Here is an 18,018-nt window from a genome sequence, read left to right as displayed (position 1 = left end):
TTCTTTCTTTCTTTCTTTCTTTCTTTCTTTCTTTCTTTCTTTCTTCCTTCCTTCCTTCCTTCCTTCCTTCCTTCCTTCCTTCCTTCCTTTCCTCCCTTGCTTCCTCTCTTTCTTCCTCCTTCCTTCCTTTCTGAAGGAAAGAAGGGTTTCTCTGTGTAGCCCTGGCTGTCCTGGAACTTGCTCTGTAGACCAGGCTGACCTAGAACTCAGAAATCCAACTGCCTCTGCCTTCCGAGTGCTGGGATTAAAGGCGTGCGCCACCATGCCTGTTTTAAATAATTTTCTCTTAATTACTTAAGTTTCATCTTTTGTGAATTCCTTGACCCAAAGAAAAGACAAAAGAGTTGCTTTTTTCTTTTTCTTCTGAAATGCAGTTTTTAATTTATCTTGGGCCCTAACCTTTGTCACTTATGTGTATTGCATGGGCACACTTTTCTTCTTGACACTTTTCTGACATCACAGATACCTAAATTTAAATTTTACATCCAGTCCAGTTTACTAATCTTTTTATGTCTTGTACTTGTCGCGTCTAACAAACTCACTGTGAGAGTTGGAGAGATCTCAGAGATTAAGAATACTGACTGTCCTCCCAGAGAACACAGGTTCAGTTCTCAGCATTCACACAGCGGCTCACAACCACCTGTAACTCTAGTTCCAGGGGATCTAACATTTCCTCTAGCTAGGCACATAAAGACATAAATGAAATGGAAACTTAAGGGTGCTTTGGGAAGTCAGTTGTATTGGATGGTGTTTTGCTGGGGCAAACATGTGAAGGAATTTTTTTCCTGAAGCAGACACAGGTGAAAGGATGGTTTGCTAAAGCAGACTTGTGAAGCAACGCATGATGAAGGATTCTTCCATAACGACACACATGTATTGGTTCGCCTTACATGAGTTGTTGAGCTCTGTTTGTGGTGACTCCATAGAGAGAAACACACCAAAAAACTTCTGGTGGTGTGCTGGTAGCTTCTTGCCACTTCCTCCGACTTGGGCCGATTGGCAGAGTGATGCTAGCTGATGCACACTCAAGTGGAGTTTTGCTAAGGCAGACTCAAGTGGTGAGGCAAGACCTGCGATGTTTGGAAGGAATATAAACGGGACTCAGCTGACTGTGAGAGGGGCTTGCTTCTCGGTCTCAAGTCTTCAGTGATCTTCGCTTTGTTGCCAGAGGCACAACTGAGAACTTCTCCTGGCGTTGTTGGTGGTCCTAATCCCTCCTGCTGAGTTGTGCGGATTCTGCTGGGGCCTGGGTGTCCTCCCACCACCGCTGCTATCCCAACACTACTGAAGTGGACTGCTGGTATAACTGTGAAATGTTTGTCAGTAGTTGTTGCTACTGACCTTTGAACTAAACTGCTGATTTCCTGACAACACAGATGGGATTTACTCTAAAGAACTGTTTCTAAACAGGTCCACTTCCCCCACGTCCTAATAACCTTTCTTTTCTACCTTCTCTGGAGGGTGGTAGCCTAGAAGTGAGGTTAAAAGATTTAAGAACCATCATTAAAGGTGCTTGAAAAATGTAAGCTACACATACATGCAGACAAAACACCCATATACATACATACATACATACATACATACATACATACATACAATCACTGTGGACTCTCAAGTCACAGACTATCTTACATATTTCTTCAAGCATTCCATTTTGAGTTCTCTACTTTGATAGGTTCGCAGCTAATCTCAAAGGGGTGCTCATGGATGTTTGATACCTGGATAATCAATGTTTCTAGCACCATTTGTTGACAGCTCATTCTTTTACTGATCTGTAATGCCACCTCTGTTACATCCCACAGATACTGAATATAATTACCTGTCTGCGAGCTCTTCTCATTCTGTCTGGTGACCTAACTGTTGACAAAACACTGTCTTAATCACTTACAGCCATCTGCCTCCCCTTCCTGACTTTCAAACTTCCCTTGGCCACTTTTTAACTGAAAAAAGGCTTTGATCACTTCATGTTTTTTTTTTTTGTGTTTTTTTTTTTTTTTTTTTTTTTTTTAACAAAAATATCATTGAATTTCCTGAATGGGCCTCAAAAGAGATTATGACAGGTAATTTTAACAAGGCTTTAGGAATATCAAGATTCACGTGATAATTTTTGAAAAGTAGATTTAAAGGTTTTGTTTTGCTGCCTCTTTCTTTGCTGCTGTAAATTATTTTCTTGGAGAAGATAAAATATTTGAGATGAATTATCTAGTTATTCAGTCCCCGTAAGTCACTGAAATCTGTAATTTAAGGCTCACGGGGTGGTACAAAGAGCTTCTAATCTTCTATTCATGGCAATGATTGCCACAGGACCCAGCGTTCTATATTATCGTCAGTTCCCACTTCTATCTAATTAGTTTCTATAACACTATTTCCTAGTGCCTTTTTTCCCTAGATGTTATTAATAGCCATGTCTGGGGAAGAAAGTTATAAATTCAAATAAAAATTTAATCTGATGTCTACTAGAGCTCTCACTTAGAGTTTTATAAAGAACTTTACATATTTGAAAACGCTTGCATTAGTATTTGTGAATGCTTTTCTATGTTGGGAGAACCATGCTCTACTAGGACTAAGAGAACAATAGAGCTGACTAAATTTTTGCTCAAAGATTGTGGTGGTTTGAATAAGTTTGGCCCCACAGACTCATGTGTTTGGATGCTTGCCCCATGGAGAGTGGCACCATTAGGAGGTGTGGCCTTGCTGGAGTGGGTGTGGCCTTGTTGGAGGAAGTGTGTCACTGTTGGGGGTCTTGGGAGTGCTCAAGCTCCACCCCGTGGTGTAGAGAGCCTCCTTCTGGCTGCCTGTGGAAGATAGCCTACTCCTGGCTGCCTTTGGATCAAGATATAGAACTCTCAGCTCTTCCAGTACCACCATGTCTACCTGCATACTGCCATGATGATGATGAACTAAACCTCTGAAACAGTAAGCCAGCCCCAACGGAATGTCCTTTATAAGAGTTCCCTTGGTCACAGTGTCTCTTTACAGCAATGAAACCTGAAGACAAAGGTCACCCCTAGGAGTACTATTCAGCTCTATTCCAAGTGACAATGGATTGACTTTTGCTCCTGGATCCCTAAAAGGTGAGCAAAGTTTGCAAATAACCAAGAATTACATTTGTTGCGAAGATACAAAAATGAACTGTAATTTTTAAGACACTGGTTAAACTCTGTCAGGAGACCCATTTAGAATGAGATAAAGTCTTACTCATCCATTGCCTTACTTTGAACTAGGGTAATCTTTTGAAACAGACTCAAGCTCTTAAAAAGACTTATTTAAATTTTCATTTCTGAGTATGTGTGTTTCTATGTGTGGGTATGTGGTCAGAAGAGGGCGCCAGACTCCCCAGAGCCGGAGTTACAGGCAGCTGTGAAGGGCCCAGTGTACAGGGTGCTGGGAACCAAACTCACACCCTCTGAAAAAGCCGCTGGAAGGGCTCTTGAATGCTGAGCCACCTCTCCAGTACCAAAATGGAGCCCCTTTGAAGCTATGTTGGAAAGATTCTGTCTCGCCTCTAGAACAGGTAGGTATCTCACACTGTACATGAGGAGACAAAGCTAGGATTAACAGCATGTACCGAAATTGGGTCGGATGCTTTAGCCATTGCATCAGACACTCTCCCTCTCCCCACCCCACAGACAAAGTGCTGCTAAAAACCCAGATGGCCCACCAGCCTCTTCAGCTGGCTCTGATGTTATAAACATTTCAAACTGCACTGAAGTTTGCAAGAATAAAACCCAGGATTTATCGCTTCGGCATAAAAGAGAGCTCTGCCCGAGGAGAACGCGTTTAATTCTTCTCCAGCTTCTGCCTGGAGCTGCATACCCATCGAGGATCTTAATTTAAGAAAACAAACAAAAATAATTATGAGGCTGGTAATCCTTTGCAGGATGCCGTGTTTCTCCCAATGACATGGCCGGCTGGGCAACAATCTACCTAAACTAGGTCAAGCCTATTTCACCAAGGCTCGCCGTATTAGGCCTCACTCAGTGGGGCCTTACCACGTTGCTCTCCTGCTATGGCTTATGTCCTGTCTCATCCTCACACAGTTGGAAGAGTAACTCCTGGGAGAGGGTAAAGCTCAGGATTGACATCCTTCCCATCTATACTTCCTGGGAATCATCTGATGTTAGAGCCATCCTTACAGGAGTTTAAGGATTAGGATCAACAGCCATGATAATGGAAATGGGAACCTATCTGGCATGTAAAGGTTTTATACATCAAACATACAAAACTGGCATAAGCAGGCCTCTAAACGAACCATCAGGCATGACTCCATAATTCTTTCCCTCCCTCCAAGTGGGTACAAGTTTTAGTTCCTATTCTGTCTAAAGATGTCATTCTTATGCTACCCTCCTTGAAACATACCTACGCCCCCACCCCCCGCCCTGCTCCTATGCTCAGAGTACCTCCGACAGTTAGTTTATAATGCCAGCCTAGAATCAACCATCAACCAGTGTGGAGGTCTGAATGAAAATGCCCTCTATAGTCTCAGGCATCGGAACACTTGGCTCCCAGTTGGTGGCGCTGTTTGAGTAAGATTTAGGTGGTTACAGCCTTGCTGGAGGTGGGCTTTGAGATAAAAAGCCTTATGCTATCTCCAGGTCACTCTCTCTGCTTTGTGTCTGTTTCAGGATGTAAGCTCATAGCTTCTGTCTTGCTACCATGCCTGCCATCATCTGCCATGCTGACCCTGCCTTTATGAACCCTAACTATCTAGAACTTTAAGCAACAGAAGATTAGCTAATATACTTGGGAGAACAGCCTCAATTGGGGAACTACTCAGATCAGGATGTCTTGATTGTTGATTGATGTATAAGTATTTAGGGAACTGTCATGATTGTTAATTGATGTAGGGAGACCCAGCCCATTTGGGAGGCACCATTCCCTAGGCAGGGAGACCTGAACTACATAGGACAGGAGCAAGCTGGATGGGGGAGCATCATCAATCAGGTGATGTGGGTGCAAATGTTTCTCTCTGCTTTCTACTGTAGCTGTGATGTGACTAGCTGCTCCGACTTCCCAGACACAACAGGCTGTAATCTATAGCTACAAACCAAATCTGCCCTTTCTTCCTTAACTCACCTTTTGTCAGGATATTCATCACAACAAGAAGAACGGACCAGAATGCTTACCATCCTTTCCCCCACAGCATTCTAAAGAGAGACATCTGTGACAGCCTGACCCTCACCTAGACCCTATTCACTTGTCTTAGCAGGCAGCACCAGAGGCTGGGATTGAACCTGACCATCAGAGAAAAGGATGGAAGAAGGCTCTGCTCTACACACTGGGTTTTGTTCTTTGTTTGCTTGCTTGCTTGTTTGTCTTTAGTGTGAAAAGGGAACAAAGAAATCCAGCCTGCAAATCTTGAATCTCCCTGGAGTAGGAAGGACTGAGATGAGTCTACCTGGCCCCAGTTTTACTCTCACCCTCGGTGGGCAGCTCAAGGCTACAATCACACTCTGGGATCTGCTCTGAGCTGACCTAATTTCTGCTCTAGCGGAGGAAGAGTGATCCCATGGAACCCATCCAGACAATGGCAGAACTGTCCTGAAGGAAGTGGTTGAAGGTCTAAGCCAAAGCTCGATCGCTCTTTCACAGCTTTGTCCATCAAAACCCCAGAGAACGAAGGGTCCAGTGTGACGGAGGTAATGCTGACCCTCAAGAACATAAAGCCAGTAATGGCTCTGTGTGCAGATGGCAGCCCAGTGGACTGGCGAAACACTCTACTTCAAGTAGCAACGCATAGAAATGGTTGACACATGAGCACCAGCATCTTAAAGTCCAGTTAAAGAAGCCAATGTGAACCAGGGGTAATGAGAGGCTGAGGCAGGGGAATCTCCAATTGAAGGTCCGCCTGGACTTACTTACATAGTAAGGTTTAAAAGGCCATTTCTAAAAAATAAGAAAGCCTGTCTCAAGAAGGCAAGAAAGTGATCGAGTGTGCCTAAAACACAGTCGTGTGGGGGTCCCAGTGAACAAACAAAGTTAAGGGCCAAACTTTGCCAACCCACTCTGTGATCTCCTCCTCCACAGCAGCCCCTCTATCCGTCACTCTGTGAGGTCAGAGGCCCTGAACACTTGATCCTGGTCACTCCGATACCATATTTTGCAGATGATCCTGCCATCTTTACTTTCTGTCATCTCATGTCCTTTGAATCCAACTCCATTTCAGTAGCCAGAATAGAGATCTTCCAAACCAATATTTATGAGCTACCAAGCAAACCAGGGGCTGAAGCCACTCGAAGACCAACTTCGCTATAGCGGAATCTTTTTCTATTTTCTCCCCAGTGCCAGCTAGTTTAGCTTCCCGTCACAGTATTTGCTCACAGAGCAGCCTGTCTTTGATCAGCTCTGACAGGAAATTCTTCCTCATATTGTGTAGAGAGATCCATCCTCCTTAAAGTTCTGTCCACTGAGTCACATTCATCTTCGGGGACTTCTGCGAACAGTCAGGCAGTTCTTTCCAATGCTACTTTCTACTCTGACATTTTTCAAGTCAGGACTTGGAGACAGACAGTGCAGTAGGTAAGTGCTTGCACAGAACCCAAGGTCAACATCCAGGCGTCCAAAAGCCAGGTGTGTGAGTAAGCCCAGGTCTGGGGATGCAGAGCCAGGTGAATCTGGTCAGCCAGCCTAGGGTAAGGGGTGAGCGGCAGGGGCCCTGAAGGACTGTCTTAAAGAGAAATCATGCACCATGGAATAACACCCAAGGCTGACATCCATTCAGATGCACACACATGCCCTCGCCTACAGATACACACAACAAATGTTCAAGGCTATAAAAAGACTGAAGAAACAATACAATTCACACATACATATGCCTTCCTTCTACGTTCAAATCACTAGTGTTCTCCTGCGATACACCTGCTTCTTCATCTGCCCTTGTTTTTCTCCCATGAATTATACCGAGACTAGACTGTACACATAAAACACACTACCCCTGAGAGTTTGACATATGTTTACTGAGAATGACTTTCTTATTCTCTATCCAACTGAGCAATGTTTACAAATAAAATCCATATTTAAGCCTTTTTAGTTGCCACTTCTCCAATTTCCTTTTTTTTTAAAAAAAAAGTAATAGAGTTGTTTTAAATTTATTCTTTTATTTATTTGGGTGTTGAATGTGTGTGGGGGATATTTTTAATCTTAATTTTTAAATATCAAATGCACAGACCACATTTATTTGCTAATGTCTCTTTTAATTGTAATATGAGCTCTTGCATATGCAAGATAAACGGTCCACATTCCCAGCCTTCGGATTTTCTGAGACAGAGACTTACTATGTAGCACAAACTGGTCTGAACTCAGAATCCTCTTGTCTCTTCTTCCAGAGAGCTGGATTATAGGTGTCCACCACATCGCTCTCTTTTTGTTAATGTAAAACTTTCTCCTAGTCTCTTTGTGTGTGTGTGTGTGTGTGTGTGTGTGTGTGTTTAAAGATTTATTTATTTTACTTTTTTGTATGAGTACACTGTAGCTGTCTTCAGACACACTAGAAGAGGGCACCAGATTCCATTACAAATGGTTGTGAGCCACTCACTACCTGGTTGCTGGTAATTGAACTCTGGACCTCTAGAAGAGCAGTGATCTTAACCACTGATCCATCTCTCTAGCCCCTCTTTGTGCTTTTCAAGACACTATCCTCCAGAGTCCATTCTCTGTTAGAACTAGCATCTAAGTGCCATGTGTGCTGCTGCTCTGTCATCTGGAGACACAATGCCCAGCTCTTGTCAACCCGTGATAGATAGACAAGGTGACTGCTTGATGAAGGCAGTGACTTCCCCTTATGCAACTAAGGACCCTTTATGGGGTGATCTTTTAAGGCCACACAAGTCTCCACTCCCCAACAACTCTGCAGAAGAGTTAACTGCCACTGATGGTCCTCACCTCAGTCAGCCACTGCACTCAACACTGCACAGCCATGTTTCCTTCCCACTACCATCCTTTCTATGTGGATTTGAAGAATTCCAATATGTTTTATATCCAGCTAGGCAAGGTGGTATGTGCCTTTAACCTCAGCACTCAAGAGGCAGAGGCAGGAGGATCTCTGTGAGTTTCAAACAAGCCAGGATTACAAAGTGAATTTCTGTTTAAATGTAATCATACAAATAAGATAGATTTAAAATCCATTATCCTATTTTTTTTTAAAGACTCAAATCATAAGCTGGCTGTCAATCCCTAGGGTTCTCCTGTCTTCCCCTTCACAGAGCTGGGATTACAGGTCCCTATGGCCATGTCTGTTTTTTGTTTTTGTTTGTTTTTTAAAGACAAGTGCTGGAGCTCCACCTCGGGTCCTTACTAGTGCAGCAAGCACTTTGATGTGACATCTTACCCAAACCCCCAGCATATGTTTTTTCCAAGATTTTCTCAGTTGGGCACTATATTAGTTAGGGTTCTCTAGAGTCACAGAACTTATGGACAACCACATGCACCCCCATCATATACACATCCCCTACATGCACATCTGACACATGCCCATCTACACAAATGCACACCCACACATATACACACCTATATATACTCATATACATGTACAGCCATACACATGCATATACACATGCACAATACACATACAAATACATAATAGTATAGTAATAATTCTTATGTCTGTCAAGACACAGGACCAATCATATATAAAGTAAATTATAGGGCTGGATAGATGGCTCAGCAGTTAAGAGCACTGACTGCTCTTCTGAAGGTCGAGAGTTCAAATCCCAGCAACCACATGGGATTTGAACTCACAACCATCCGTAATAAGATCTGATGCCCTCTTCTAGTGTGTCTGAAATCAGCTACAGTGTACTTAGATATAATAATAAATCTTTAAAAAAGTAAATTATAATGTGTATACTATACCTGAAGAAAGGCCAATATTAAAGACACTCAGCTATGTTTTCCCTTCATATAGACTCTCACTGATTTGATTGAAAACTGTTGAAAGATGATGTCTACTGTAATTAGGGGACCTTTCAAAGATTTTATACTTTGATTCACCAAGTTCAATACAAGTTAGGATTTGACCTCTTCAAAAAGCAATAGGGTATAGTTTACCACTAAACCTAATGAATGCACTATCACTACTTTATCAGTCTCCATAAAATAAAATAAAAAAAACAAGCAGTGATATATAAAATAATGAGAAAGTAATAGCAGAAAAATTAAAGTTTTCTAAAATTTGATAAAAATACCTAGAATAGCCTGCAAGTCTTACTTAAAAGAGAAAGAGACAAAGTTAGTTTCTACCTCTTCAAGTTTGAAATTATTTTTAGATCTATTCTTTGGTGCTGGTGAAAGTTGGTTTTTGTTTGTTTTTTAATGCTTTGTAGTTCTAAAAATTAAGTTAGATGTAGTGATGTACACCTTTAACCCCAGCACTAGGGAGGCAGAAACAAGCAGATCTTTGTGAGTTTGAGGCCAGCCATATATATATGGTTCTATGACAGCCAGGGCTACATAGAGAAATCCTTTCTCCAAAACCCAAAACAAAATAAAATTTTTCCTGGGGCAAACTGATTCAGTAGCTAAAGGCATTTGTAATATAGTCCTGACAACCTGAACTTGACCCCTGGGACCCGTGTAAAGGTGGAGGGAAAGAACTGACTCCACAGAACTCCCTCTGACCCACACATGCTGCGGCATGTGCTCTCAAATGGTATGCACACATCAGTTACACATACACAACAGTGAAGTCTAAAACTATCTTCTGTGTTTCTATAGAGTCTGTGTCAATTCCGTCATCAGGAAAACAGCAATGTGTGTTTTAAAATACTGGTTAGAAAGCCTGGCATGGTGGCACACNCCTTTAGTCCCAGCACTCGGGAGGCAGAGGCAGGCGGATTTCTGAGTTNGAGGCCAGCCTGGTCTACAAAGTGAGTTCCAGGACAGCCAGGGCTATACAGTGAAACCCTGTCTCGAAAAACCAATCCCTCCCCCCCCCCCAAAAAAAATACTGGTTAGAAGGAGGAGATAAAATTAAGTTATAACAGAAAGAAACTGAGAAAGTTAAGTTATAAAAGATAGAAACTGAGAATGCTTTATGCAGCCGGATCTGTTCCTGACAGCAATGCTCAGTGTGAAACGCTGTCCACATACTCAGTGTCTTCAGAGGGGTTTGTTCAGAGAACAAACGACTTCTCTTCTGTGAGGCTCTGACTGCCATAACCGAGTTCAACATAACAGTAACCCTAAAAGGGACAGTTTCATTGCTTCCAAATAGTTTTTCAAACAAGGACCCTTTAAGCAGAACCATTAAATACTATAAATTCATACCTGGAAGAACGATGCTCTGGCTTATGCCGCTCGTTGCGATCTGTAAAGAAAGGAGACAGCCACACGTCAGCACAGGCTTTAAAGCAGCTGTAGATTCCAGCTGCCACACCACTGAGTCTCACAGATGACACTTCAGGGCAGCTCTGTTTTCTTCTGCAGCTCTTCACTGGAGTTGAGAGGATCTGCCTGACATGGGCTGGGCGTCGAAAGGGGACACATAAAACTTTTTTGATGGGTTGGTAAAATCTACTCAGAAAGTGTTATTCATTTTAGAAGATCTTTGCTAAAACTAAAAAGACTTAGCTAAAGAAAGTAAGGAAACTGAAAAGCCAGAGATTACTCAGCTCTAAAAAAATTATTCCATGAATCATGGTTGGCAGGAGCTTCTAACAGAATGGGAGGGAGCAAAATGAGCAGCTGCCAACATCTGCAGACACACCAAGACCAGTACAGCCTTAACTCCCTCCCATCCAGAACATTCAAGAACGTTCTGTGGAGAGTTAGCTAAAATGTGGTTCACATAAACATTCCAGTCATTACAACAGCAAAGGAAGGAACTTTAAGAATAAGAAACCGGGGCTGGAGAAATGGCTCAGCAGTTAAGAGCATTGACGGCTCTTCCAGAGGTCCCGGAGTTCAATTCCCAGCAACCACATGGTGACTCACAACCATCTGTAATGGGATCTGATGCCCTCTTCTGGTGTGTCTGAAGACACAGTGTAGTCATATGCATAAAATAAATAAACCTTAAAAAAAGAAAGAAACCAGAGATGCTGCTAATTGTCCAAAAGTACAGGGCAACGCCCTAAGATGTCAACTGTGTCTGGGGTGAGAAAACCAGCAGTGTATAAAAGTTCAGGGGTTTAATTTGCTCAAAACTAGTTGTCTAGACTGTTTCAAAATACTATGTATCAACCTGAAAACCATCCCATGTACAAGACACTCAAAACATCCAATCTGCTCATTTGAGTCCAAGTAACAATTGTTCCCTTGTTTATGTTTCCATACAAGAAAAGGAACCGAAGAGAGCCTCAGTGTTTACAAAAGTCACACAGAAAGAAAGAAACACAGTTCAGTTCCACCAGACTTTAAAAGGAACCTATGAGAACACTGTCACATTCACCCTCCTGTAACATCATCTCAATCGGTGTTAACTTCGTAGAATGATTTAAGGACAAAGCAAAGGTTAGCTACTAACATCCCTTCCAATATCACTGATGGTAGAGCAGGCCAGAGAGAATCGTACTCTAGGAGGAAAGGGGAGGGAAGGAGTGGGGCACACTGAGGGGCATGGTGTTCTGTCTTCTGCACTGGGTTTATAATAAAAAAGAATTCTATTTGTTTATTCACTTGTTTAGTGTGCAGGTGCATACACATGCAATTTGCACTACTTTCACAGGCATTAGGTCCCTCCTGCTGTGGCTTCCAGGGACCAGACAGTCAGGTCAGCAGTCTTGCATGACAAGAACTCTCCCTGCTGTAGCACTTTTACCCGCTGAGCCATCTCACCCACCCAAGAAATGCCTTTTTAAGCCAAAGAACTAGTGTACAGTAAGACACTGTTTTCTGAGCGAGTTGAAAGTAGATTCATGGTAAAACATGTTTGTTTAGATGCTCTGCCCTCCAAGTGTACAATGGTAATGTTTCTGGTTCTAATTTCTACACACTGGGTGTGACTTAAAAAAAAAAAAAAAAAAAAAAACCTTTAAAAAAAAATCTTAATTTACTCATTCCACTCCTCCCTTAAGCAAAACCAGCAGACTTTCCACTGTCAGGCATTAAAATCATAGTAACACTTGGTATACTTTGAATCTTGAGAGGAAACAAATCATTCTTCTAGCTTTAGCTTGCTTGTTGCCTTAACAAAAGCAAAGCAGAAACTGGATAGAAGCTAGCTCTTCCGGTAACAAAGCAACAGCTCTTACCTTGCCTAGCCAGGAGCTAAACCTCTGCCCTGGCTGTCACTGCCTGATTCCCTGCAGTTTACTTATCTAGGCATGTGCCAGCAGGATCCTCCACTGATCTTCCAAGGCACACAGCACACAGGAGGAGGGAGAAACAGAGTTAAGAGCCAGTAAACAAGTCTCGGCATCCAAGGGCTTCCCTCCAGGGCCCATTCTGATTGGCAGATGTGCTATGACCAGTCTGCACATCTGGATCGTGGCCACTCAGGAAACGGATAGCTCGCAACTCGCAACTCTCCTTCACACTGGGTTCAGGCAGGAAATCCCAGTCATTTCATAACTTTCGGCTCTAAGAAAACACAAATATCTTCCTCCTTCACAGAGTATCAATACAATCCAAGAAAATGACCTGATTAGCTACTGGAAGACATTGAGACGTTTCCCACAAGCTCACTGTGCGTTATAGATCAGATTCATATGTCAATACGCATGCAGTGTTTATAATGTCTTAGTCCTACGAACCGCACAGTGATGATTTGAGGATAAGATAAATTATCCATTGTTTACAATATCCCCAGACGCTCAACTTTCAACAACAATAATAAATTGAAACACACATCCTCACTTTGATCTTTTCCCCCAAAGGACACAGATAAACACAGTTCACACTTAATGATCATGTCATTTTTTTTTAGCTGGAACGCATATAAATATGTGGAGTGTGTATGTGCTCTCGCATGTGCATTTACGTGTAGTGTTTATCTGAGTCTTATGTTTGTACTTTTCAAATAGCATTATGGTTTATGCACTTCTATTTTAAGCAAAGCAATTTCCACAGTGGGGAAGAATATTGTGCAACTGTCAGGGAATACATTGTGATTATTTCAGTCCAAAAGCCAGGACTGAACAAAACAAATCACGAGAGCAGATTCAGGCTCCAATTTCTTACCAACAATAAAAATAAGTTGGATAAAACCTTAAGCAGACAATGAACAGACTGACATCAAACATGGAAATTTTATCTTAGTTTTAAGCACACAGTGCTTAAAGAGCACGAATTTTACTTTCTTCAAATCAAATACTTTCTAATATGTTCTCCATTTCTTCAAAAACTTCTAAGTTTTAAATAATTAGAAAAGAATGTATGGGCAGAAAGCAGGTTTCTGGACTCATGTATATTTAGCAATGATATGAATAACATTGAAGAGTTGCTAAAAATAAAAAGACCCAGATTAACAACTCCAGGTTATATACATCTCCCTTTCGAGACAACTTCTGGTTCTAAGACATGGAGCACATATGTTTTAGTTACTGTCTAACAGCTGTGATAAGAACATGCTCCAGGTAAGTCTTAGTTAGGGTTTTACTCCTGTGAACAGACACCATGACCAAGGCAACTCTTATAAAGGACATTTAACTGGGGCTGGCTTGTAGGTTCAGAGGCTCAGTTCATTATCATAAAGGCAGGAACATGGTAGCATCCAGGCAGACATGGGGCTGAAGGGGCTGAGAGTTCTACATCTTGTTTTGAAGGCTGCTAGGAGAAGACTGGCTTCCAGGCAGCTAGAACAAGGGTCTTAAAGCCCAGTGCCCACAGGGACACACCTACACTAGCAAGGCCACACCTATTCCAACAAGGCCACTCCCTGGGCCAAGCATATACAAACCATCACAGCAATTTACAGAAGATGACTTTATTTGGGTCTTACAGTTTCAGAGGGTGACTCCATGACCATCATGGCAGGAAGCATGGCAGCAGGCAGGCAGGCATGGTGCTGGAGCAGGAGCTGAAAGATTACATCGTGATCCACAAGTAGGAGGCAGAGGGAGTCAACTGGAAATGGTGTGAGCTTTGGAAACCCCAAAGCTCAACCCCAGTGCCACATCTCCTCCACCACATCTAATCCTTCTGAAAGAGTTCCATCCACTGGAGACCTATTCAACTCTACATGCTTATGGAGGCCATTCTCATCCAAACCACCACCACCACCACCACGTATGATCCAATGTTCATGTGTTAAGATAGTACACCACTTGTGTCCACTCTGACCAGGGTGGATTTAGGGGAATGACCACACAGACCCTACTCATGACTCTAAGATGACAAGCACTTTGAAATGTAGATGACACAAATGCAAATGTCATCTTTTGCTTTGGTTAAAACTTAAGAGGGATGGCCAACGTAGATCTTGCAGAGTCTGTCGTAAGATATTCAGGCTTTGATGATTCGGCTTTGATCACTGAACTTAAGAGAAAAATCAAACCTCATTGAGTAGAGAGGAGCTTGCTTTAGTAACTGCAGTCAGAAGTGATGGCTCTTATATTGTTCTTTGAAATTAGGGGAAGACTCAACCTCCAGAATGAACATAGGATAAACTCACAGCAGAGTGGGAAACAGTAGGAAGCAGTAGGAAGGGGATCTGCCCTACAACTCACACTAGAGTTTCAAAATGTCTATGACAAGAAGAATCCTTTTTTTTTTTTTTTTTTTTTTTTTTTTTTGGTTTTTCGAGACAGGGTTTCTCTGTATAGCTCTCGCTATCCTGGAACTTACTTTGTAGACCAGGCTGGCCTCAAACTCAGAAATCCGCCTGCCCTGCTGGGATTAAAGATGTGCGCCACCACGCCCGGCCAAGAAGAATCTTTAAAATCTATATCATACTCCTAAGCACTACCATCGAGTGTTCAAGTTCTGGCTTGGGTGTTTGTATATGTTCGACTTTAAATTGTATTCTATTGTTTGTTTGTGTGTGTGTGTGTGTGTGTGTGTATGATATATATGGTGTGTATGTGTGTGCATGTGTGTATGATGTGTACGATGTATGTATGATGTATACAATGTATGTATGATGTATATGTTATGTATGTTTGTGTGTGGTGTATGCAGTATATGTGTGTAGTATGTATATGCATTCATATGTGGTGTGATAGTATGTGTCTGTATGTGGATATGTGTCTGTTCACACATGTGTGGGCACACACATGCCATGACACACGTGTGGAAGTCAGAGGACAATGTTCAGAAGTCTGTTCTCTTCTTCTGTGTTGGGAGCTGGAGACTGAATTCAGGTCATCAAGCTTATCCACTAAGCTATCTCACTAGACCTAAAATGTGCGTGCGTGAGCGCACGTGTGTGTGTGTGTGTGTGTGTGTGTGTGTGTGTGTGTGTGTGTGTGTATTTTGAGACAGGGTCTCACCAAATAGCTTTGGCTAGTTTGAAATTCTCTGTATAGACCAGACTAGTCATGAACTCCAAGATCTGCCTGCCTATGCCTACCAAGTTTACCACCATGCCCAGCGTTTAAAAAAACAAAAAATTACTATGTTGCCTATGCTGGTCTCAAATGACACCTCAGTCTTCCCAGTAGGTAGGTTTGACAGGCATGCACTTGCCTCCACATTCAGTTTATTCTGTTACTTCAAAAACATGGACCAACCCCCCCCACACACTCACATCCTTCAATCATTCAACATTAATGCAAGAGCACATATATCTGAAAAAGGATTAGCCAAACTGCTCTGTAAGGTTCAAATAGACTATATATACACTAGTGCTCCCAAATGATTTCCTGGAGTTCCTATTGTTTATACACTGTCACAGTACAACACATCGCATGCATGTTTGCAGGATGCTGCTATGAACAGATCCACTGTATGGCACTCATGAGCATGTAGCACATGCAATGAAGCAGGGCACATAATAATGACTTGCTGGTTTAGGTATTTATTATCCTACACTTCTAATCATTGTTTCAGATCATATTCTCTGTATAACACAAGTTTACTATAAAACAGCACATAGCAGCCTCATTTGTCTTATATGAACTGCATCTCTTCACTGCAAGGGCCTTCCCTTGGTGACTGCTCCATACCACCTGGTTCTGCGTAAGTCTCTGTGATGTGCACATGACCAAGACACTGCCTGATGACATATCTTCCATACACATTATATCCCCATCATTAGCCACCCAAGGTGACACTTGCCCAAGAATACTATTGCTTTTTATTTATGATAAGCAGCTTAAATAACACAATGAACCCATCTATTACGTGATGGAACAAAACCATCCAGGGCTCATGAGTGCTTGATGCCTCTTTAAAATGGCAAACTGATTCTACAGAGACACGTGGGATACAGAGCTTAACGGGCTTTCTCAAAGCTTCAAACAAACAGAAGACACACCAGGGAGCTGGGATGGTTCAGCAGGTCAAGCCCGACAACCTGGGTTCCATCTTGGGGACCCCATGGTGGCAGCAGAGAACCAACTTTCACAAGCTGTTCCCTGACTTCCACATGTACACACAAACACACACACACACACACACACACACCAAACAATGGAATAAAAAGAAATTCATTGCACATACACATAGTTCTTAAGGACCCATTAATTGTTCTCTGTGTACGTGTGTAGACATGAATCCTTAGAGATGTCTGCATCTGCCGCCCATTAAATCAGCTTTGCTCCAGTGTGTCTCTAAGGTGACTTTTCTTCACTGTTAGGGTTCCTGCAGTGACTGGGGTATTGCTCTACTAAATGCCAGTTTTCCAATAACTTGTTTCTTTTTTTGCAATGCTAGGGATCAAACTCAAGGCCTTGCTCATACTAAGCAGGGAACTACTCTATCACTGAGCCCTACTCCCCACAGCGAAGGCCAGCAAAGATCAATTTCTTGTTGACATCTTTGAACTTCCAGATTACTACCCTTTCCTAATCCTAATTAGAAACCCTAAATGCACTGAAACGTAGCACCTTAATCACAGGGAGGGGAAATGAATACAGAAGGGGAGTTTAGTTTTCAAAACAGGATTCCTGATTACACAGCAGCACACTGTCTGTGTAGTCTGTTTGCTCCAGCCACACCCACTGTGTCTATGGGAGTCTCCCAGGCTCTTATCAGCTTTTGTCAGGGTGCTGTGTCCCGACTGACCGGGTTTTCCGGTTCTGGCCTCTTCTCCCATCCTGCCATATTTGCTTGCCAGATAAATCTGGGTCTTAGAAAAACTACAAATCATGACATGCCATACAGCCCAAGAAGACAGATAACACAGTGATGCCGTGCACACCCTGCCTGTGCTACCGTAAAACCTTGTAAGCCTCAGCCGCCACCATGTCAGAGGGCAGCAGTGAACTAGCTGGAGTCACTAGTCTAATGACTGCGCTAGTCATTTATGCTCAGCCAGTTTTCTCAGCTGTGAAAAGTGAGAGAATATGTCACAGAGTTTCTGTAAGGGAACATGCCATGCATGAGTGCATGCCGTGTGTATGTATGTGTGTGTGTGTGTGTGTGTGTGTGTGTGTCAGTGTGTGTGTAACTTGCTATGTACTGAAGATGACCTTCAGCTTCTGATCCTCCTGCTTCCACCTCCCAAGAGAGACAGAACCCCAGGCTACATGCATGTTAGGCAAGCACTGTACAATACATGTGGGTGGCTATGAATGTGATCTGTGTGTTTATGGCTGTGCACGTGGTGCGCTGGCGTGCTTGTGTGCATCCGCCAGTACAGGGCATCAGGTGTACTCTCTCCCACTCTACATTTTATTCGTTTGAGGCAGGGTTTCTCCCTGAACCTGGAATTCACAGTTGTGAGCTAGGCCAGCAGCCATCAAGCCCCAGTGATCATCACGGCTCTGCATCCCCCTCTCTGGGGTACTGGCATGCACACGAGCATAAGGGCTTGCGGCACGGGAATTAGGATCTAAACGCAGGCCCTCACCATTGTAAAGCAAGTGCTCTTAATGACCGAGTCATACATATCTCCAATCCCCTTGCTTTGCTCTTTTGAGACAGGGTTTTGCTCAGTAGCTCAGCCTGGCCTCTATAATCCTGCCTCAGTCATCCAACTGT

General features: G+C 42.8%; 1 protein-coding gene across 4 annotated transcripts in view; it reads right to left on the bottom strand.

The window, feature by feature from the left end:
• Sh3d19 (SH3 domain containing 19) overlaps positions 1-18,018 on the bottom strand; it is a 161,245-nt gene that overhangs the window by 78,833 nt on the left and 64,394 nt on the right. For all 4 annotated transcript variants that reach the window (XM_029537542.1, XM_021196191.2, XM_029537543.1 and 1 more), the window contains exon 2: positions 10,264-10,303. In XM_029537542.1, coding sequence (XP_029393402.1) covers positions 10,264-10,303 — 40 coding nt within the window. The remainder of the gene's footprint in view (positions 1-10,263; positions 10,304-18,018) is intronic.

The sequence above is a fragment of the Mus pahari genome, chromosome 4 (genome assembly GCF_900095145.1).
Source record: "Mus pahari chromosome 4, PAHARI_EIJ_v1.1, whole genome shotgun sequence".
In the NCBI taxonomy this organism is placed as follows: domain Eukaryota; kingdom Metazoa; phylum Chordata; class Mammalia; order Rodentia; family Muridae; genus Mus; species Mus pahari.
Note: the sequence above shows the minus strand (reverse complement) of the source record. Positions and strands in the feature narration are given on the sequence as shown.